The sequence below is a fragment of the Benincasa hispida genome, chromosome 9 (genome assembly GCF_027475165.1).
Source record: "Benincasa hispida cultivar pf3 chromosome 9, pf3_genome.v1.1, whole genome shotgun sequence".
NCBI lineage: Eukaryota > Viridiplantae > Streptophyta > Magnoliopsida > Cucurbitales > Cucurbitaceae > Benincasa > Benincasa hispida.
The window spans coordinates 74,364,790-74,388,691 of record NC_143486.1 but is presented as its reverse complement, the minus strand read 5'-3'; the positions used below and the strand labels follow the sequence as shown (position 1 = coordinate 74,388,691).

At 31.5% G+C, this 23,902-nt stretch overlaps 1 protein-coding gene and 1 long non-coding RNA gene across 5 annotated transcripts; both read right to left on the bottom strand.

Moving 5' to 3' along the window:
* Window positions 1-9,519: 9,519 nt before the first annotated feature.
* Window positions 9,520-10,267, bottom strand: LOC150034072 (uncharacterized). Its single transcript, XR_016531968.1, has 2 exons — window positions 10,128-10,267; window positions 9,520-9,745 (listed from the first exon to the last, which is right to left on the bottom strand). It is a non-coding gene; the product is annotated as an uncharacterized LOC150034072 (long non-coding RNA).
* Window positions 10,268-10,378: 111 nt separating this feature from the next.
* On the bottom strand, window positions 10,379-20,484 carry LOC120085976 (pyridoxin (pyrodoxamine) 5'-phosphate oxidase). 4 transcript variants are annotated; one of them, XM_039042337.2, is made up of 14 exons: window positions 20,213-20,484; window positions 19,953-20,120; window positions 19,762-19,800; window positions 19,081-19,248; window positions 18,889-18,994; window positions 18,133-18,299; window positions 17,769-18,011; window positions 17,518-17,606; window positions 15,880-15,930; window positions 15,694-15,784; window positions 12,574-12,678; window positions 12,422-12,492; window positions 12,087-12,207; window positions 10,379-10,629 (listed from the first exon to the last, which is right to left on the bottom strand). In XM_039042337.2, the coding sequence occupies exons 1-13, from the start codon at window positions 20,456-20,458 to the stop codon at window positions 12,093-12,095; spliced, it is 1,659 nt and encodes a 552-aa protein (XP_038898265.1). In that variant the 5' UTR covers window positions 20,459-20,484; the 3' UTR covers window positions 10,379-10,629; window positions 12,087-12,092. The 4 variants fall into 4 exon arrangements, with proteins under 4 accessions (XP_038898265.1, XP_038898263.2, XP_038898264.1 ...); XM_039042335.2 differs by having other exon boundaries at window positions 12,112-12,207; XM_039042336.2 differs by having other exon boundaries at window positions 12,112-12,207; window positions 19,953-20,108; window positions 20,213-20,479.
* Between the last annotated feature and the right edge of the window lie 3,418 nt (window positions 20,485-23,902).

Here is a 23,902-nt window from a genome sequence, read left to right as displayed (position 1 = left end):
ATAGGATAATTGCATTGGGTAACACTTAATTAAGCGTACACAACATTTTTATAGAATTACAAATATAGCAAAATCAATGATAAACTCTATCGTTGATAGACTCCTATCAATGATATGATTTATCATTGATAGACAACTCCTACTTGCAATTTAGTCTATCACTAAAGTAGACTTCAAAAGCAAAATCTAAATTTGTTATAACAATTCTTTTGTATTGTGCTGCATTTGCAAATACTTTGCAACCGCACTAAGGAATATATATATTCTAAATTTGAACTTACTATTTTTTTTCTTGTTATTTCTTTACTTAAGTTTCATTATATTCGTTATTTTCTTTTGTCATCTACACATATTTTATGGAGGGAGTAAGACTAATTTGGATAAGGAAGAGTATAGTAAAAGGAAATGTTATTCCCATGATAACCAAATATATTGAATGAATGTGTAGAAGGAGAAAAGATATTGAGTGAAGAGGAGTGATACACTACTACTACTGCTCTGCAACCTTGTGCTTTTGTTGGATTTCTATTTGATTCCCTTAGGGCACACCATTCTCTTCCCAACTCCATCAAGTGCAGGAATATTACTGATGGGATACTTTGTAAAGTGCCTTTAAAGGATCTTCATTTCTTTTCTTTTCTTTTTTTTTTTTTTTAAAGAAAATGTGACATTTTGTTTCGTATTTGAAAATATTATAAACTATTCTAAAATGCTTTTAGGATTTTGGAAAGTATATGCTTTTGAATACACTTGCTTTATTTGTTTATTTATTCCTTGGTATTTTCATTGAAATGTTATTGAACGTGAAAATAAAGGGAATTGAAGATACGTGTGGTGAGTTTCTATTAATATATCTAGTAAAATAAATGTGGGATATGAAGATTTAAACTTTTAACTTCTAGAGAAAAAACTTAAGTCAATAACCGATGAAATTCATGTTTGATGAGTTTTTAATTAAGTTAATAACATATTGAGATTGATTTCGAAGATTTACCTACTTTTATTTTCCTCTTACAAGTTTGAAATCTTCATGACTATCATTGATTTTTTTTTTTTTTTGAATTTTAGTTATAATTATTCAATTTTCACCGAGTTTTAAGTTTTATTACATATTTTTTTCTTTTAGTATAAATGAGGATCGATAATTCAAACCTTCAACTTCGAGTTATCAAAAGTCTTAAATTTGATTGATTAAAAACATCATTTTAATTCTAATGGCAATGTGATTTGATTTAGAATTTACTACTATTATATTCTTAGCGAGCAATATTAAGGGAAAGGAATTCGGGTAAAATGAAAAAAAAATAAAAAATAAAATTGGGAATCAAAATCATATTTAAATCAAATAATAAAAATGAAAGTGCATAATGATGCATTTTGGTAATGATTATTGGGCCAGATAAGGTTCAAATTTAAATTTAAATGATAAAAAACGAATGTAATTTAATCAAATCCCATCTCAAGTATGGGTATAGATATCCATATTAAAAAAAAAAAAAAAATGAAATTATTGAGATAATGAGACAAAAGAAAACATTGTAAAAGACAAAGGGAGAAAATAGGCATATGAGTTATGAGAAGTGGGAAGTAGTGGGAAGAAAAGTCAGTGTATGAGCTGTTTTCCACTATAATTACTTACCAAAGTACACTCATGGCTGAACTAAGCACTCAGATCAACCACTAAAGTCAGCTGCTTTCCCATCCCATCCTTTACCAAACTTCATTTCATTTTTCTAATATATATTAGTCCAGATATACGTAAATCGATGATAATAAGATATACGTAAATTCATAATAATAATAACTGTGTACGTTAGAAAGAAATATCTTTTTATTACTATTGACTACCATTTTGTTTTTTCAATTAAGTTTTTGTTAAGTTAAGTTACAAATTTATCCCCAATTTTTAGGTTTTTATTTAATTGGAAGTGTGTAATAAATTTTTAAAATTTTAGTTTTGAGCCAATATGTTATAAAAATTTCAATTTTCAATCTAACAAGTTTTCCACAACTTTTAAAATTTGGCTAAAAATCATCTTTGGTCCCTCAATTTTTTTAGGGTGACAATTTAGTTCATGAACTTTGGTTTGTAACGATTTAGTCCATGTACTTTCAATTTTATAACGATTGGGTCTCTGAATTTTAGTATGTAACAATTTAGTCCTTATACTTTCAAAATTGTAACAAATTAGTCTCTCATGTAAAAAAATTCATCAAAATTAGATATTAATTTTTAATATTTTATGAAATAAACTTTATATTTTGAAAAAATATTGAGTTTCTAATTAGTTTAACGGTTTATTTATGCATGAAATCTCATTGAATTCTACGAATAGAGATTAAATTGTTACAAATCAAAGTTTATGGACCAAATCGTCACTTCTATAAAAGTTTAGGGACTAAAAGTGAATTTTTAATCCTAATTTTTTTAAAAAAATCAATTGCAATGTTAGATACAAATTTGAATTTTATATTTAATGAAACTATAAATTTTTAATTTTGTGTTAGTAGATTGTGAATTTTAAAAAACTTGAAAATTTAAAGAGTAAATTTATAATTTTGAAATTTCTAAGATTAAATGGATTTAGGAGCTATATAATATGAGCAAAATGTTAATCAGAAGTTTAAAATTGTCATTTCTTTTAATGAGATGGCTTTGTTAATTATACACTATAAAGTGTTCTCATTAAAGTCAAAGAAAAAGAAAACTTTATTAAGTTAATTTGTTAATCAATCTAACTTTGAAATAAGTTTGACTCAACCAAGATTTTTTGCGATGAAACTATGTATTTTCACCCTTTAATTTTGAATTTAACTATGGTAAAGATGGAAGATTGAATAATCAATTTTTAGGAAGATAATTATCTGTTAACTATCTATGTCCAATATTTTTTTAATGATTAATTTTTCTTAGAGATTTTTTATAAATAGAAAAGTAAAAAAAAAAATTATTTACACAAAATAACAAAATTCAATCGTTTTAGACTTCTATCAATTTCTAAATGATAGACTTCTATAAATTTCTATCGATGATAGACGTTAATAGAAGTTTATCGATATCTATCAGTATTTTTTTTTTACTATTTTTATAAATAATTTTACATTTGGGAAAATTTTTCTTTTTTCTTTTTTTCCAATTTCTTGTCATATATAAAGTATTAAACGCATGCTAAAAAAATACTGTTTCAAAAAAGAAGTTGATCAAATCTTGACTAAGCTAACTCTTTCAAAATTTGAGATATATATTTAGTCAAAATCAAACGTAACTTCAAAGTACAAAGCTCGATAATTCCACCCAAATCTCATCTTATCCCCCAATTATAAAGCAATGTAAATAGAATCAACCAATATTATACACACAATTCAATGAACTTAATCATGAAGTAAAAAAAAAAAAGTGTCGAGAAAAAATATTTCGATTCAATTTCACATGATCCATGTTTGTGTATTCCACTGATCGGATGCTTTTAAATAATTCCTTCTCTTTTAAAATTCTTATAAATTGAATTTGATAATTGTTCTATGTCAAACAACCAAAATGACCATTTAGCCAAACTCCTCCGAACCAAACTATGTAATGTTGGAGTAAAATCGCGACTAATATTTTGGAATATAACTTCTTAAAACTTAGTAAAAAAAACAGTAATATCAGAGATCCATGTATACACTTCAAAAAGGGTTTCTTTTTCCTCATGCAATATATGCATAAAGTGAAGACAATTTGAATGGACTTCAATATTCTAAAGATCCAATTGCACCACCAAACGGAGACCCTCAAATAAAGCATCCGATTCCACACATACCAAAATTTAAGATACTTTTTAAAAATCATACATTGTAGCAAGTAATTGATTCGACTGATAGCCAATAACTTTAGCGTATCATATTCTCTCTTTATGTTGAAAAAACAAGTCTTCTTTTAAGTAATCAAAAATTAAGTTTAATCAAAACGATGTAGATTGAATTACCTTATTATTTCTCGTTTGAAATTTATAAATTTGAAATGATTTAACGAAGACCGTCGAATTAAGAATAGACAACCTTATAATCAAAGAGAATCATAATCCTCTTAAAAACATGTGATTCCAAATCAAATAATTTTATCAAAGTCTCTTCAATGGTCAAATTATGGGCCATAATGGAAAAGTTTCTGTGGGAAAAATCTGGTTGAAGGGTTTATTGCCATTCCTTTAATATCCCATGGCCTATATGAATTGAATGCTAGTGGAGTGGGTGTACTAAATAATTTTTTTAGTTAACTTAGGGGAAAAAAAGACATGATTTTTATGAAGAAAACATAAAATTCAACTCAAAGTGTGACTTTGGCACATCTAATTGGTAAGAAGTCTCTTCCTTAAAAGCTGAGACAAATAATATAATGGTCCAAATCTAAATCTCCCTTTTGAACAGTTTGTGATTTTCAAGGCTTATTTATAATATAAACATTTCATTTCGGAAAAAAAAAATGTAATCATGATATTGAGATTGAACTCAAATGAAGTGAATTAAATCCCGTCTTATAATTATTTAGTTTTTAAAAATTAAAACTATTAGATATTCTTTTATTTATAAATTTTCATCTACTTTCTATTAATATTTTAAAAAATAAAGTCACCTTTAATTTCAATTTTTTTTAGAATTTAACTAGGTGTTCAAGTTGCTTCTTTGAAGAATGCGAAAATCATAATTGGAAAATTGAAATAAACCAAATATAAATGTCAAACACATATAACTAACAATGAAATTGTTACCAGACAAGACGTTAGATATTTAATTGAGGTTGTTGTAAAAGTAGCAATCATATCAAAAGTATTTGTAGATATAACACAATGCAAATTTTGCTTTCGAAATCTATCAATGATAAATCATATCACTAGTAGAGACAAATCAATGATAGATTATATCATTGGTAGATATCTATCATAGATCTATTTTGCTACATTTGTATTTTTTAAAAAATTTTACTATAAACATAATTATTATCCATAAAAATGCTATCCAATATTATTCCATGTAGCACAAATGCCATGCATGTTTGGCTACAAAGAAAATATACCAAAATCTTAAATAATTTGTATATTAATTGAATAGTCATGTAGCTTAAAACCCATAACCCTCAAACACTTGCTTTCTTTTAAAGGAAGTGGGATCTTAGAAAGCTATAGAGTCGAGGAATTTTAAAATTGTTAAAATTATATTGATTGAAATATTAATTTGGTCTCTAAATTTTATTTTTTAAAAATTTTATTCAGGTACTTGCAAATGTTCAATTTTAATTTCTATATTTTTAATAAATTTTAAATTTAGTCATCGAAGTTAATTTTTATATAAAAAAATAGTTAAATAATAATAATAATTTTTATTTAAGAAAATATATTAATATTTTTTTTTCAAAATTGATAGTGAAAATACTAATATATAATAAAAAATGAAAAAAAGTCAACAATAACAAACATTAAAGACTGAATTTAAGATTTATTAAAATCACATAGACTAAAATTGAACATTTAAAAGTACAAAGACTAAAATTAAATAGAATTCAGAGTACAAGAACCAAAATTATATTTAACCCATATTTATCATTTTAAAAAACGTCACTCTAAAAATGTGCATTTAGTCCTTCAAAAATCATATTTGATTGCATGAAAGTCCCCTTAAAAGATGAGAAACTAAATATTAAATTGATTTTGAATAATTAAATATATGTGTTTGAGATAGTTTTAAACATAATAAAAGTGATTTTAATAATTTTAAAAAGCACTCCCAAACATATCATTAATATCTAAAAACCTTGCAATTCAGCCAGTCTTACAAGATAACTATGCATTTGATAACGAGAAACTCATACGAACAATCGTGGTTTGAACTCTCTAACTATATGAAACGAATTAAATTTTTATAATAGAATCATTAGACCAACCAATGGTGGTTCGTTCATCATCGAGAAATAATTACAAAGTAACTTTTTGAAAACTTGCAAAGGAAGTGAGGATTTGGGGGGGGGGGGGGGGGGAGTTGGGTCAACCTCCATTAATGGTTTTATTAGAAGGTTGAAAGAGTTGAAAGAGATGTTGAAATCATTCAACTTCACATAATTGGATTAAATCAATCTCTGTTGCAAAAGCTCCAACCACTTTGGTGAGATTGACCCAACATCTCCCACTTGTGGAATATTAAATAACATTGGCCCAAAATCCATTCAAAAAGGGCCATTTTTAAAAACAAGCTTTTATTTATTTATTTATTTATTATTAATACTTATATATCATAATTTGTGAGAGTGATGGGTAATAATAAAAGGCCATGCCCATTTTGAAGAAGGGGGGAAGAAAGTGGCTCAGTCAACTTGGTGTCAAATTTACCTTTGAAACAAACATAAAGAATTTTCTTTTTTTTTTTAAAAAAAAAAAAATGATTTTCAAATTGAAGTTGAAGCTAGTCAAAAGAAGCTTAAAAAGCAACTTTCTGAGTGATAATGCAAAGAAATATGAAGTCAAGTGTAGAGAGAGGATAGGGATAGGGATAGAGATAGAGATAGCAACCTTTGTGATTCCTCTCAATTTCCCCACATTTAAAGTTGTTTCAACTGTTTTGTAGGGTTGTCTATGTTGGGAGAGCATCAAATTACTATTTACCTAATTTCTTCTCAATTTTGCTTTTTGAGAGGGTATTTATATATATATATATATATATGAAAAATATTTAGGTCTTGTCTGGACTGCATCTATCTTCATGCAATCTAATTGTCCAATAAAATTTGTCATGTGACAATTTTTTTGAGAAAGTATTTTTTTTTCTTTTGTGCCTAGAGAGTATGAGGTTAGGTGCAAACTAGGTGGCAATAATCATTACTCTCTCTTCTCTTTCTTCTCTCTTGGGTTGTTTGGGGGTCAAGATGATATATCCCCACATCCTATATCATCTCAGTGTTAAGAGATCTATTATCATATCTTTTTAATTGTTTGTAGGCCCATTTTTTTTCCATGTATTGTATATCATCTCAGTGCTTGAACATACTTGATTAAACTCGATCAGAACTCCCCAGACATCAGAATTCCTAACATCTTATATTATCTCAGCGCCCCAAACAGTCCCTATGTATATATTCAATAACATGTGGATTTGAAGTTGGTAAATTCAAAAATTTGACCTTTTTGTTGAAGGCATATGCTTGAACAAGTTAAATTATGTTAGATTAACTTGAGTCATAATTTTTTTCAGTATAACAAGTGTAGAGTATGGGAATTTTAACATATGACTTCAAAAGAAGTACATGTTAATTATTGTTAAATTATGCTCACATTTTAGTAAGTTATTGGGTAATTAAAATTTGATAATTTGTCCAAATATTTACACATTTTAATTAAAAAATTATTGTTAAAGTCGCATATGATAGCTTTTTTTTATTTTTAGAGAAATGATCTCATGACTTGAGATTTTAATACTCAGCCAGTTTTAGATTAACTAAAAAATAATCTCCTTTTGTTATAAATTTGACTGATTTTTAAAATGGGGACTAATCTCAAATAATAAAAATACAACAACAAACAAACATAATTGTTTTTCGGTCTCTTTTTTAAAATGAAAAAAAAAAATGTTTATTAGACTCTAGTCCCTATCTAAATAATTAAAAGAAAGGCCACCTTTGAGTTTTTTAAATTTTAAATATAATTTTCAAAACCATTTTAAAATGTAAATATTTAATTTAAAATACAGGGAAGAAGGGGAAAAAATTAATATGAAAATCTTAATCAGTGGCCGTCAATATCAATATAAAAGGCAAAGATCTTAAGAAAATCAGAAATCCACATCCTAGAAAAACCTTGCCATTTTCTACTTGTTAAATGTAAACCTCAAAAATATGATATTATTTTAAAACACATGCTATGCCTATTTTATTTTATTAAATTTTTATAAATTTAAATATTTTATTTCAGTTCTTCAAATTTCAGATATTTAAATTTTCACTAAAGCTTTTAGAAAAGGACGATTAGTTAAGTTATATAAACTTGGCTTTCATATTCATGTGCTCATATTAAATCAGTTAAATAATTTTTAGAAAATTAAAGGCCAGAACTAAAATAATTTTTTTTAATGCAATTATATTAAATATTTTCCTTTTTATTTGTTTTATAATTTTTTTTTACAAAGATACATAATACTATTTTTTGTATCATAATACGATATACAAGGATTTAGTTAGCTAATTAAATGTATATCACTTATTCGAGTTGTTTTCACCGTGCATTTGTTCTTTCCTCGTTGAACCAATTTCATCCGATTCGACTATTAGATTCATGTTCATCTACAATTATTTCAATCCTTAAAATCTAATTTGATAAAGACTTTGTTTGAAACAATAAGATTGTTTTTCAATCATCACATAAGTTTTGATTTTCACTTCTTGAAACTTAAACCAAAATTCAGAACTAAAAGCCAATATTTGAAAACAAAATGACATTGACGAGTAGTTTGAAACTCAAATTCACAAGTTTTAAGCTAAATTTTATATTTCAGGGAGGTCAGCAGTTTGTATAATTTGCAATCATAAAGAACCTAATGGAAACAATTTCATATGTTTTATCAAGTTGAAAATGTAATTTGTGATTACAACGTATTTGATTTTTACAAATTTTACTAAGGCTACATTTACCTCAGGAGAAACGTAATAAATTAATGATAATCTAAAAAATAGATCCTATTTAATTATGTTTGTTATTGTTTACCTGTATTCCGTAACCTTAATGAAATGTAGGACTCGCTTCTAAATATGTAATCGAAGAACGAAATCCAATTGAGGCCCATAAGGTAATCAATTTAATTGCGTTTCAAAATTACATTAGACTCACAAGCCGATATCATCACAGTTATCGCTATGATTACCATTACTGTTACAACAAGACAATTATGAATTGTCACATTTTCTGACGTTTGACCATAAACAGTAACAGTAAATGTGACAGATTCATAATTTTAAGTAAACAGAATAAAAAACAATCCAATTATATTTGTGATCATGGCCCATTCCGATTAGTAAACATGACCCTTTTTTATTTTTTATTTTATTTTTTTAAAAAAATCAAAATCAAAATCAAAATCATCAAGCAGGTCCAAAAGGGTCTCAGTTTAGCAGTGCTTTGCATCGGACCCCTTCTAGCCTGGATGAAGCCAACCTATCAGATTTTATTTAGCAGTACAAAAGACAATATGACATGATACCCAGACTCCTTTTTTATGCCCAAGGCTATGGCTTCCCGATTCAAGGAAACCTTATCAATAAGTTACGACCATTTTTCTTTTTAATATTCCACACACTTTCAAAGGCCAAATGGACTAAACCCTTACAATCAAAATTCATCATCAATGGTTATCTGTCTAAGCAAATGTGTTCACATTCAACTTTTATTCCACTCATTACATTATCCCTTGTGGTAAAGGAGAGAGGAAAAAAAAAAGAGATTAAACTACAAGTTTAGACTTAAAAGTATATGAACTTTCAATTAATTGCTTTATTAGATATAAATTTGAATTTGTAAGTCTTATATCCGGTAAATCTATGATTTTTTTTAAACAAAATTAAAAGTTGAAAAACTAAATTTGTAATTTTGAAAGTTCAAATACTAAACAGACATAAACTTATAAAACATATGGTAATAATGAGATGAGAATATAATACCAAAGGTTGAGTTATGCACCATATCTCCAACCCTACTTAATCATTTAAAATCCTCGTCGTCGCCCGAAGCTGACCTCGAAATGGATAAAATAGTCATGAGAATAATGCAAGGAGTAAGACATCAATATGCCAATTAAAAGGTAGTTTAAGGTGGGGTTAAGAGAATTCAAACTATAGATCTCGTGGTTACTAACACATCATGTTAGATGATATAATTAAATTTATCTTTACCCACAAGTTTAAACTTTGTAGGTGATTTAAGATGATACCAGAGCAGATTGTTCAAGCCTTCACATTGTTGTTTCCTTTCAAAAACTTTAGTTAATGGGTAAAGATAAATTTAATTGTACATCATCTAACACTCCCTCTCACTTGTGGGTTTGAAATATGAAGAACACCCGACAGAAGAAATGAGGAAATAACTATACAAGGGTTTGAACACAGGACCAACCTGCTCTGAAATCATCTTAAATCACCGATTGACCCAAAAGTTTAAGCTAGTGGGTGATGTATATCATCTAACACATCCATATGCCAATTGAGTTATGCTCACTTTGGTGAGTTATACACCTCTTCCTAGTCTATATATATAAATTTGGATATAGTATTAGAAAGTAGAAACTCTATATATGCATTTGAATATAGTAAAGTAGAAGACCTATTATTTTATTTAAAAAATATGCTTCCTGCTACTATGGCAAATAAGAAATTCCATGAACATATCATATAGATTGAAATTATTCAGTGAATCAGCAACTGTGAAATATTAGACAGCAACCTTGACGTTAAAACACAAAAGCTGGACAAAGAAATAGAAAAAGAGCATGATATGTAAAATAAAAAACGAAGGTACGTGAAGGATGGAGGAGCATCAGCCAGTTCCCAATCAGGGAGCCAACCGTTCTACTTTCCAAGCTTTTTTTCCATCTATCTCACAAGGGGAATATTGCAACCTGTCAAGAACAGAACCATACAATACCGGTGAATATCAAGTGTTTTAGAGAAAGTGTAATGTAGGCCTCGAACACTATTAATATTTCAAGACTGTTTGATAATCATTTAATTTTTTATTTTTAATTTTAAAATTAAACTCATAAACATTATATCCATCTATAAGTTTCTATATTTTGTCATCCATTTTCTATTAAGATTTTCAAAAATCAAACCGAATTTTGGAGGCAAGGAAAAAAATATTTTCAAAAATTGTTTAGTAATTTAAAGGTTTCTTTTAACAAAGGTGAAAACCATAATTAAAAGAATGGGAGAAACCAAGCATAAATTTTAAAAACTGAATTAAAAACCAAATTGTTATCTTAAAAATTTAGCTATACACAAATTTTCAGTATTCTATAAATTTAATGATAGAGGTCGTATATATTAAATCTTCTCCATACTGAAGGGAACATGCATGGGCAATAAGTATCATAACGAATCTAAGCTTTTCTTTACCAGTGATCAGAATCATCAGTTGACACCAACAATTTATGTAGAATTTCTTTTTTAAGAGAATAGGAACTAAGGAATAGGCAGATAAAAAGATCTTCCAAACCTAAAAGAGTTTACAAAACAGAAATAAAAAAATAATAATTACAATGATCTTCAAAAATCAGACACCAAGTAGACAAAAAACCAACCCTCTTCCTAAAATCTGAAAAGAACCTTTATCCCTTTAAAAGTTCTTTAAAAAAATTCTTCTACTCCTTTCAAGCTGAAATGTGTTCAAAAAGCATTATTCAACAGGGTCTCGGCTTTATTCTCAAAAGGATGACTAGTCAGAATTTTCTATGTGAATTCTTTTCAAGCACGACCACACATTCTGAAGGTTCCACCAGCAAACCATGCAGGAAGACAAGGAAAAGGTAGATACATATATATATATATATATATATATATATATATCACCCGAGTCCTAGAAATTCTGAATGCATTATTTGTTGGAAAGAAATTCCAGGATTTTTTAAAGCTTTCTTCCTAGAAATTCTGAATTCAAGAATCATAATGCTTTGCAAAGAAATAAGAGGATTTCTGAAAAGCTCTTCCTAGAAAAGGGGATACTGGAGAGGATATCATTCTCTGAGCGTACCATTTCCTCCCTCTCTAGTGATCTCTAGAAAAAAACATGAGACATTTTAAAGTCTTCCAATTTCTTTAGAATTAATTATTTATGAACCAAGAACTCCCTATCAACACAGCCGCATTAGTCTTCATAGATATTTCTGAAAGCTTGAAATGAAACTATAAAATAACCAAAAACCCAGTGAAATGTTCCTTGTTAGTTGTTCTGATCGATAGACAATCAAAGCACTAACTTTATCCACTCACTGGACCAAAAATATTAACAGAGCTTGCAAGGCTGCAACACATCTATTGTCCAATGACATGCACCACAATTAGAGTATTAGTAAACCACCTGCCCTTAGAGGGATGAAAATAACCTGTCGTGCAACCGAGATGGCTGCCCCTGCCAAAACTCAAAAAGTTCTGGTTTAAGCCTGTATCCTCCCCAGTGTTTTGGTTTTGGAATCAAACTTCTGCAAACAGAAGAACGAAGTATCAACTTTACATCTTCCTTATCAAATTATTAAAAACTATTTGTAGTTTAAAAAAATGTCTTCCAGCGTTTGAAATACAAATGTTTGCTGAATCATCAGTCGATGTGTTTGGATGCATGTAGAAATATTGGAAACAGTTAATTTGATTCATAATGCTTTCTTTGTTGGTCGCTCGAGATAAAAGAGGACATACCCATTCGGGTATTTATCCTCCAGTTCCTTGTACTTATCGATGAGAAAATGTCTTCCAGGAACCACAGAACTCTGAATGAGAAAGCAGCATCATAAATCTAGCAATATGAGCATTTCAATTATCCACAAAATGAAGCATGCATTGATACAGACCTGTGGGCTAACTATTGCACCGAGCTGGCTTCCCCGAGGACGGCTGTGGAAATACTGCTCAGATTCCCCTTCAGAAACTTTCTGTACAGATCCTTCCACTCTTACCTAGAAAGTAACAATTAGATAATATTTATTATAGCAAGTATATTCATTGATATTTCCTTCGTCTAAAAGCGAGATATGAAGGTGCTGACAATTGCCACGATAGTCGTGAAAGCATCCCACATGAATATTATGGAGTATAGAAAATGCTAAAAGCCAATGACTTAGTGTAGAACATTTTCTTATCAAAATTATTTCTTCCTAGAGAATTCATTAACTTCAAGAAAATATTCAAAGATACATCTGAAACCAGAGGAGTTTTGCCATGTAAGTTATAATCATCCAAGGCTTTATTAAATATACACTTAAAGTACCAATGGCCCCAAAGCCAATATACTTGTTGCTGCCCTTAACAGACCGCCCAAAATGACAATGATTATGAAAAAATTAGAATATGTTTGATAACCATTTGGCTTTTATTTATAATTTTTTAAAATTAAACTTTTAAATACTATTTTCATTTTTTTTTTTTTTTTTTTTTTTGTTATTATCTAGTGAGTGTTTTCAAAATCCAAACAAGTTTTTAGAAATTTGTTTTTGGAATTTGACTAAGATTTCAAGTCTGTCTTTCAAAAAGGAAAAAACTACGTTAAAGGATTTAAGAGAAAAAAGTATAAATTTGACTAAGACTTCAATTCATGTATGCTGTAGGATTCATAATAAAGGGAAAAGTTATTAGTTTTGAACTTAACTACGTGCTCAATGGCAGAAAAGATCATAGTGAGCAAGCACAAAACCCATCCTGATTATTAGGATTCTAATGAGGAGTTTAAAGTCAATTTAGGAACTCTTGTGATTTCTATCTCTCCCACTCGCTTTCTTAGTTTTACTGTTTCCTATATCAAGAGTGAAGCAGAACCAGAGTATGAGAGAACCAGTAAACAGATTATGATGATCGCTATCATGTTTTATGCATCTATATTCTTTATCCTTGCTAAAACATTACCCAATAGTTCTGCTAATTTATCTGGAGGAAACCACTTTGAGATTTTCGTTTTAGATTTGACCCTTTCTGAGAGTTAGTTTATGTCTCAAGTCCAATGGCTATCATATCCAGGCCATGAATTCCTCGGCCATTTTCTCTGGCAAGTCTGACTACTTGACTCGTTTTGCTTCCTTCTGTATCATTCTCATCTCACTTGTTCTTCACTAAACCTTAAATGGTCAAATTCCAAAAAAAAAAAAAAAAAAAAAGTGAAGTTTTTCACTTGGCTTGTTGCATAAGGAAGGACACTCATGATATTGTTCAAATTTTCCTAATCTCATCTTGGCCTGAAATGTAATCCCTACGTAAGAAGACAGTTAAAAGACTTGAATCGTGTCAAGGTGCTCTTTTTATACTGAGTACATACATATGTAAGAAACAAATTTCATTGAACAGAAGAAATTACAAATGCGGGGAGGAAAAACTTCAGCATACCCACTGTAGTAAAACGTCAAGGAAATTGTCCTACATCATCCTTTTTCAAGAGAGAGGGTGTGTATAATAACAGACATTTTTCTGGAGTATATGATTGGAAAATGATCTTCTCAAACATTAGGTCCTCTTTGGTGGATATTTGAGAATTCATCAGATTAATTGCCTCTCTTATTTCATACTTTAAAACTTTTTTCATAGTTATCCGTTATTTTTTACTACCATTAGTTGAGGTGCCTTCTGTAATTCATCTCTTTTTTCTTTTTACTGGAAAACCATGCTTTTGATTGAAAGACTACAAGTGGGCTAACAAAAAGAATTACCCAACACAAACAGAGCCAAAACAAAAACCTATGTATAGACATTCTTTCTGTGGCCTAGCCATCTGAATGAGCACTAATTATCTTATCAAAATATAACAGATTCAACTAGATGAAATAGAAAATGTAACTTTTATATATATATATGGGCATACAAAAAGTAAACCCACAAAAAAGAGAACTCCCTTTATAAGAAGGGACTCCAACTACGCAAAATAATGTCTATAGACAATCAAAATTCTTCAAAATTGAAGCCCATAGAGAAACATGAAAATGAACAAGGGATCAAACTTCCGAAGGATCCTTATCCACTCTCCTAAACACTCTACTATTTTGCTCACCCCATAAAACCCATAAGATCGCACGCACCCCAGCACACCATAAAAAGACGGCCTTCATCCCCAAAAGGTGGATCAAGGAGGAACTCCTCGATCATAGCATGACATCTCTGTGACGAGCATACATCAAACCAAACATCTAGAAAAATGAATCCCAAACACGGCTCGCAAACTCACAACTCCAGAGGATATGGTCTAAGTCTTCCTCTGCCTTCCAACAAAGAATACAACAAAAAGGCCCAACAAGCAAAGACATCTTCCTCACGAGCCTATCCAACGTGGTAGCACAGCTGTGATGAACCTGCCAAGTAAAGAACCTCACCTTCCTAGGGTTCTTAATACTTTAGAGAACCATAAAGACTGACACCCCTAAAGGAGAATGCTCAACTAACAATGAAAGAAAGACTTGCATGGAGAACCCTTCCAATGGATTAGGGCTCCAAAATCTAACCTCACTTCTCCCTCTTCTAAAGGCATGACTCTCAAGTAAAGAAAGAAGAGCAGTCACATTCATCGCTTCCCTATCGTAAAGAGAGCGACAGAACCCGAAATAAAAGGAATAAGCGCTCCCAAACCACATGAGAACGTTGCCAACAAAATTATTTTTGAGGGACGACAAATGATACAGACAAGGGAACAAACCACAAAGAGGTCTCTCTCTCACCCAACTGAGATTCCCTAACAATATGTTCCATAATAAGAGCAAATCGCCTAGCTGCTACCAAAACTGGGAGGCGAAAGCAAGTTAAGAACTTTGATTGACCACTAGGTTTCATCTTTCAAGCACATTCAAGGGCAGAATGAGATAGATCAACTGGACCTACTCAAGCAGAATCGAATGTTCCTCGAGGCATTTAATGGGCAGAAAAAATGACCTCCCTAATTATATTTTCAACTCATAGTAATTATAGAAATAGAATAAAACTGAAATTTGTTATTTCACCTGCCTATTGAGACCTTCCCAGAAGAAAACAAGTGAAGCACGTGGATTTTCAGCTAGATTATGTGCTTTCCGACTTTCATAATTTGTGTACCTGCAGACAACAATGCAACAATAAGAGGAGTTATTTTCAAGTGCAGGGAAAAAAATTATTTGCTTCAACATGGTAATAATCTAGCATATACTGACCAGACAAAACCATCTTCATCAACTCCTTTTAGCAAAACCATGCGAGATGATCTGAAGGGGCAAAGTGAACCACAAAGGTCAATCCCTTCTACAAATAATATTTCTTCTTTTCTTCATTTCTTTTTGGTATCGAAACAGTAGACTTTTCATTAAGACTAGAAATAATAATTTTAGATTCAGGTGGAACTTAGAGGCTCACTGCAAATAGGTTAATGGAGAATTTGCACGGGTTCCAATTATTTGATGCTACACCAATTATGTAAGGTCAAAAGCATTCAGAACGAGCAAATTATCAAGAGCATAAGAAAGCGGATGATAAAAAATGGTTTTCTGAGATTCTACAAAGTAAAAAATATTGAGGAATGCTAAGAGAGAGAAAAAAGATGGAGAGTATGTTTAATTATAATAGATATCAACTAGGCTTATATTGCCTATTGGAACTGGAAAACCAACAACTATAGATGATTGTTGCCCTCTCTCCCATTCTATTTTTTTCTTTTCTTTTTTTTAGTTCAACAATATGTGAGATTGGGGATTCGAACCTCTAACCTTTAGGTTAAGGATAATGTCTTAATCAATTAAGTTATGTTCAGGCTAGTTGATATTCTATTCCTATACGAATGGCTTGTGTTAATGGGGTGGGAAAGAGATTTCTCACTGCTTTCCCATCCCCACTCCCTGCATACCCTCCTCACACAAACACAAAAATTGTGACACTGAGGGAGCGTCTCAATAGGATTTTCTCTTTCCATTGGGCATTACCAGTTTCATCTCATGCACCTCAGCTAAGCATTAGGAGGAAAAAAATAATCCAGCTAAAGGCTAAACCCATGACCGTTGAGTTATAAATAACCCCTACCAGCCTCAACCCTCACCAACAGACCACCCCCTTCGGGAAACTCCATAAGATTGAAGAAAATGTGAGACCTCCAATTATGAAAGTGTATGAGAGGAAGAAGGTCAAAAAGGGAATTGTGGAAGCTGAAAGGAAGGAGGAGACCAGTGAAGGGGGAACCGCGGGAGGAATTAACCATTGGAGGCGGTGGAGGCGCGTAGTGGAGCAGTGTATGGAGGGGGGACCAATGAAAGGGGTTACTTGTAGGGTCTTGGGAAGGAGAGATGGGGGGAATGTTTTGAGTGTGAGAACTTTTGGGAGAGAGGACCTCTCGGATTGCTGATTATCTTTTTCTTTTGTTTGTTGCTTGTTCTTTCTTGTTATCGTGTATCTATGAGCTGGAGACTCTTGTTTCGGTATTGTTATTGTCTGATATTAATCTTATATCTCAGGGGAGTTGAATACCCTGATTTCTGGGCGTTGGGTATCTTGTTTGGAAGTGTTTACTGTTTGTGTTTGTTTCTTGTTCAGGTGAACCGGATACCTAACAAAAAACAAGTGGATGTACAATCCTAAAGCTTGAACTCTAAGGTGATGTCATTCCTATCCCCGAAAGACGACGCTCATGATTGATTGTTAACCCAAATTTCTGGGTTCAAGTGGTAAATAATTGTCTAAATCAGAAATATTTTTTTTACAAAAAAATAAAATTAAATATGAAGTAATATTGCATTCAAAAGAAGGGAGGGGAGAAAAAGATCTTCAATTAAGTGACTGTCAAAACAAAGAGAAACTGAACTCACGGTTTTCCATCACTTGTAGCTGTGGACAAAGACATTGCATTAGGTTCCCTTAAATTAGCAGCAATTGCATCGTCAAACCATTCGCGGAACTGCAAGATAATTACTGGTTCACTACTGCTAGAAACAATAAAGTTAACAAAGGATTTTTTTTGGAATAAAGAAAAGTTATAATTTCAGTATAGAGGATATATTCAATATAAGAAACATAAGAATAGAGATGTTTCATTAAATGACAAGAATCTAGTATTCACCTGACGAATAGGATCGGCCTCTACATTTTTTTCAACAAGTTCTGGAGAAATATAGTTTTCTCGAAGTGCAGCAATATCAACTTGTGGAGGCTTTCCAATTCGAACACACATCGCAGTGCCAGGATAGGGAGGAAGATGAAGGTTATATTTGTTCACAATAGATGGCGGTACAAATCTGCCACCTAAAAAATGATGTGGACCATCGAATTTCTTTGCACACAGCTTTGGGGCAGTTAAAGAAACCTAGCATAAATGATTGTTTGGCGATCGAGTTGGTTTATTTATGTAAAATTGGTTCAGGGAATTTTACAAATTTATGTCATAAAAATAATTAATTAATTAAAAATATCAAATGATATCATACCAACATATCAGGTTTAAAGCTGCTATCACTAATATCCCCTTCTTCAACATGCCATCCAGATGGAACATCTACAGAAACAATAACAGGACTTCTTTGATTTGCTTCCTTGTACTCATTTAAAGAGACAAGCCTTTGGATCAAATCATGGAATGGTGGCCTTGGAGCACCTAAAATCAAAGAAATAACAAAAGGCCATCAATATGATACATGGTATAGAGGAGTTATTCTGATTAAAATAAGGTATTGTGTTCAGTATCTTCTTTTTTGGTTTCTTAATTAGTGAGAAAACCATTGTCATCCAAGAAAAATGATAGACTTGAGACAAATATGCAAATTATAATGGGTGGTCATGGTTTGAACAAATAGCAAAACCAGTGAAAAGAAGTGTCATCCTATCAGTGAAGATGAAAAATAAAACAATTTGTAGGTCCATTATTTATATGGATGAGGCTTTTAGAATTGCTAGATAATAATTTATATACTACAAGTTTCCTTTACAGAATATGTAACATGTAAATTAGGAGTCAGAGATATTGGTATAGCCTTTGAGGTTGCTTCTGTAACAATCCCTTGTCTTTTCCATCAGTTCTGATGTACTACTTCATGAACAGTTCTCCTATCCCATACTCCAAATTTAGGACTGTCTTGAAAAAGAAATGACTAATTGATGGTAATGTTGGAGTTTTAGTTCTATGAAACAATAACTTGATAACTCAGAGCAGGAAGACGTAAAATAGAAAAACAGAAAGATATTACCATGAAAGGAGAACCCAAAGATTGCATCTATTATAATGTCAAAATCCTTTGACAAATCCAAAGGCAAGTCCTCCACTGTCAAGAAAGGAATTGACAGTGATTCCAGCTACAAAACCGCTAGATCGGATTAGAAATTCAGGCAAGCTAGTACTGAGCAGGGAAAAGATTTCAAACATGCTTTGGAAACTCAACCTGAGTAACCAAACCAGCATAAAGAGGCTTCGGAGTCTTCTTTGGATAGCAAATAGATGGCTTGTATCCAAAGTGAAACAGATGACGAGCAGCCACGAGACCATCTCCACCATTGTTTCCAGGACCACAGATAACAAGAACACGCTTATACTCACTGGCTTTGTAAACCTGTTGAAGACATGTATTCGTTCATATGAAGAAAAAAAAATGTGAGTGGTGATTGGATTGTTGATAAAATAGAATCCTGGGTCTCGAATTTTTTGTTCTAACAAAAGTTTTTGTCTTTGTTAAAGTTTATTTAACCTCCTTCATCCTACTTGGTTGAGCTACACAGAGATTTGTCCAGGGCACCTTCTAACTTGTGAGCAGAGATGCTCGTTAAGGGTTGAAATATAGAGTAATCAACAAAAGAATATGATCCATACACTAACAGTAGAAGAAAACAGTGGCTAGTGTACGTTAACACTCATACATCCAGCTGTTACCACAAAAATAACCTACATGCTACATTCCTACAAATTACACGCATGCTCCATTGAGCTCAATGCTCTATAGACGTACAAGGATACATCAATAACATTGATAAACAGCAATGAAATGGTTAGCAAAACACAATTCACTTTCACCGACTAGAAAGTGTCAACCATTTCTGCCCAAATAAAATGCCAAGAGGAAGCTTACCTCTGCTATTGAAGTGGCTACACTCAATCCAGCCAGCTCCTGAACCCAAAATATTTAAACAGGTTAACTTTCAGTAATGTTGAGTGTTGAATTAGACCAATTTTGGACCCAAGTAGAGAACCGAAACATTTATTAACATAACACCCAACAAAATAATTTGGAGAAGTGAAGCAAACAATAGCAACACTAACCATCAATTGGTCGACGCTGAATCCGAGAGGGCCCATGAGAATCTCATCGACCTCAGCTGCTTCCCTCTGCGACAGATACGAAATGGCCTCCGGATTCTGCATAGCTTCAATACGAGACTTCGAGCAAAACCAACGAATCTCAGAGCTCGAATTCGGCTGAAAAACACCCTAACAGCAGAATTTATTACACAAACCATTAAAAAAGTGCGGCAAACACATATGACAGCACAAAAAATATATAAGAGAGAGATAGAACTAACGTTGGAGAGAGGGATTTGGAGAGAGCGAAAAGATTGAGGTATTATGAGTGTTGAGTTCGATTTGAGAGAGAATGAGTGGGTGAAAAACAAGCGTGTCATCAAATGGGTTTTGCGGAGAAATGGACGCATTCCTATAGGTAGATTTGCAGGCTCAGCCCGCTTCGCATTGCTCGCGGTTAGAAGTTGCTGATGAACTGATGCTTTTTCTCGAGCTTGCGCTTTCGCGCTTGGATAGTTGGATTGCATGATAAAATTATGCTAAATTATAGTTTATTTTATTTTATTTTTTTATTAATTTATAGAGAATGCTGAATTTTTTTATTTTTTATTTTTTACGCAGTTAAATTTTAAGAGTTGTTTGGAGAATGAAAATGGGTTGAGTTTGAAAGTTCATGCTTGATTTGCTTGTAATCAGAGTCCGGTTTGTTCATGCTTGATTTGCTTGTAATCAGAGTCCGGTTTGTAATCCATCTCACTTTGTACTCTCACCAATTTCACTCCCTACTTCGACATTCCCACCGGTTTGTAATAAGTCTCCCAAATTGATTATGATTTCATACTGTAACAACCCGACCTTTTGAATATTCTGATAAGGGTTGTTACTCATAATTACACATTTACATTCAAAATATTTTGACCATTGAGGAAAATAAATTTCATTAAAATAATAAAAACAACTTTCCAAAATAAATAACAAATAAGTAAAACCTTTATTTGGGGTCCCCTAAAAATAAAATTTATAAAGAAAACATTCATAACATTAAAATTTGTTGTCTCACATTAAATTCTAGTTTCAAAATATTCAAATGACAAAAACATAGACTGAGTGGAAGCTATTTCTCTATCCCATATGACACGGTCACAGGTCCCTCTCGTCACCCGTCGGTCTATTCCTATCCTTACTGAAAAACATAAATTAAGAAAGATTGAGTATCAAATACTCAATAAATGATCCCACTACCGGGATCAGGCTATGCATCTACGAGTAAAGAATGATGGCATGTGGCTCAAACAACTACATCTATCTTGAATGATGAAAATAAACCAAAAGACGTACTGTCACTTGCATGTCTAGTGGCTTGGTGGCACATTATCAAACATGGAAAAATAACATGAACGTGAACCTGTAGATTCACGTATGTCTTGCGGCCCGTAGGCACACCGTCAAACATGGAAAAATAGCATAAACGTGAACCTGTCAACTCACACATATCTAGCGGCCCATAGGCACACCGTCAAACATGAAAAATAACATGAACGTAAACTTGTCGGTTCACGCGTGTCTAGTGGCCCGTAGGTACACCACCAAACATGGAAAACATGAACGTGAACCTGTCGATTCACGCATGTTTAGCGGCTCGTAAGCACACCATCAAACATGGAAAAATAACATGAACGTGAACCTGTTGATTCACGCATGTCTAACGGCCCGTAGGTACACCATCAAACATGAAAAAATAACATAAACATGAACCTGTCGATTCACACATGTCTAGCAGCCCGTAGGCACACTGTCAACACATGAAACTAGGCTCGTCAGTCCTCTAAAATAAAACATGTGTCAAGGCGAGACGGTAAACTGCCCTAATGGTCTAATCATGCACACATACTGATTAGAAATTCAAACATGCTCATAATAATCATAATTGTCCTGTAACAAGTATATCACAACGACAAAATCATGCTTCTAGAGTCCATTAATTAACTTTATAAATCTAATATAGGCCGCCTAGCACGAAGGCGTCGATAATAGTACCACTTACCTCAACTTGGTTACAAAAAATGGTCCACATAAATAATCTCCTTAAAGCTTTTGAATAAACTTGAATTAGCCCTAAAACATAAATTACCAAATTCAATTTAGCAACCAATGCCTAAAATAATGAGTCCAAGATTAAAATTAATCATTCGGGGCCTAAATCCAATGAACCAAAATTAGTCCAAATGCCCCATATTTAACTTACCGAACAATGAAGCTTGATCAACAAGTCACTTTCAAGATTTCAACTCCCAAATATCCTCTAAAATCAGGTTTTAATTCCAACGAACAATGGCTTTAGACCTTCAAAATGCGAGAGTTAAGCTAATATTTAATCTAGAAAGTTCCATAGTCTTAATACTCACCAATTATACATCAAAGCTCCAAAGCTTGTTGAATAGTACACCAACAACTTTCAAAAACTCAAATCGATGCTCCAAATCTTATAGATAAATCAAGTATGACCTACAATCCAGTGTGTACTAAAGAACCAGTCAAGAAATCTAAAAAAAAATCATCAACAACTGACCAAATAAAAATTCGGTAAGCAGTAGTGACTAACAAACGCACAACAGCGAACGACTAAAAAAATATGAAAGTAACATAGATTTTTCTCTCTAATTGACCTATTTTAGAATGAAGTGAATGGTTTTGAATGAAGTGGATGGTTGTATTTATAGAGGACAAATACTCCTAATCCTAAACCATTTGGGATTTCATAACTTAGAACTAGTAGATATATTAGATTTCCTTATTGAATAAGACATTTTCTCTAATCAGGACATCCATATTTTAATTAGTTAGAGAATCAATGATCTAACTAAATTGGGAATCCATATTCTGATTGAATTAGAAATTTCACCATCTAACTAAATTAGAAATTCCATAATCTAATTAATTTAACTTAAATCCAAATTTCTCCTATCAACTCAATTAAAATAACTATTTTATTTATTTTGGATCCAAACTCCAAAATTAAAGAGGATGAAATTTAAAACCAATTTCCCCTGTTTCTTCTTAAATTTCAATTTTTTTTTTAATTTCCAAAATCGCAATTCTTTTCATTTTATTTATCCAAAATAATCCAAAAATTTCAAATCTCTTATGAAATTAATTCCAAACTAATTAACTGCTCCAATTAACTTAATTTTGGGTCCAAACCAAAATTAGAAGGAATGTATCATCCAATAATTAAGATAAATTACGTCATTTCAAATATTTAATCAATTTAAAAAACCACACTTCCCCCAAGTAATTAATCCAATTTTTCCTTATATTGAATTAAAATTCCAATTCTTGACAAATATCTTTTAAATTAATTATCTTGCCTTCCAAATTATTTTTTTTATTGCCCCAATACCCAAAATAACGTCCAAATATTTCAAGATAATTTAAACAAAACTATATGAAAATTCAGGGTGTTACATTCTTCCCTCGTTAAGAAACTTTCGTCCTTGAAAGTTTTAAATCAAAACAAATCCACACATACTAAATCCTTACCTTGACCTTTCGTCCCCAACTACCTTTATCAAACAACAAAAATATTTCTCAAATAGTTTCATTTTCCCTTACCCCTATCTTTTCCAAGACCAATAAATCCAAGATACTCTTTTCCACTTTTCTAGTGATATATATCTGTACCAAAACTTATGACTATTCGAATTCCCTTTCACGGTCTATAATCCAACAACCTAAGCAAGCTATATATATATATATATATATATATTCCGAATAAAGCCTATTGCAGTCCAAAATTCCAAATGGTAATAAGAGATTCCTCCTTTACACTAAAACCAACGTCTTGTATCCACCCATATCATGTTTTAAAATCCAAACCATCCTTAACTATTTGAGGGTCTTGAACACATTAATTTTCATTTATCTCTTCAAATTAAAGGGAAAAAAAACTTTTCTTAAATACTTTTATTTTT

Bases quoted from the DNA above. Each gene is read 5' to 3' on its own strand.
- LOC120085976 (XM_039042335.2), bottom strand. From the start codon at position 20,458: ATGCAATCCAACTATCCAAGCGCGAAAGCGCAAGCTCGAGAAAAAGCA. The intron at 19,249-19,761 runs GTAAGCTTCCTC...TGTCTTCAACAG, and splicing joins TAGCCACTTCAATAGCAGAG to GTTTACAAAGCCAGTGAGTA. The intron at 18,300-18,888 runs GTAATATCTTTC...CTTTGATTTTAG, and splicing joins CTTTGGGTTCTCCTTTCATG to GTGCTCCAAGGCCACCATTC.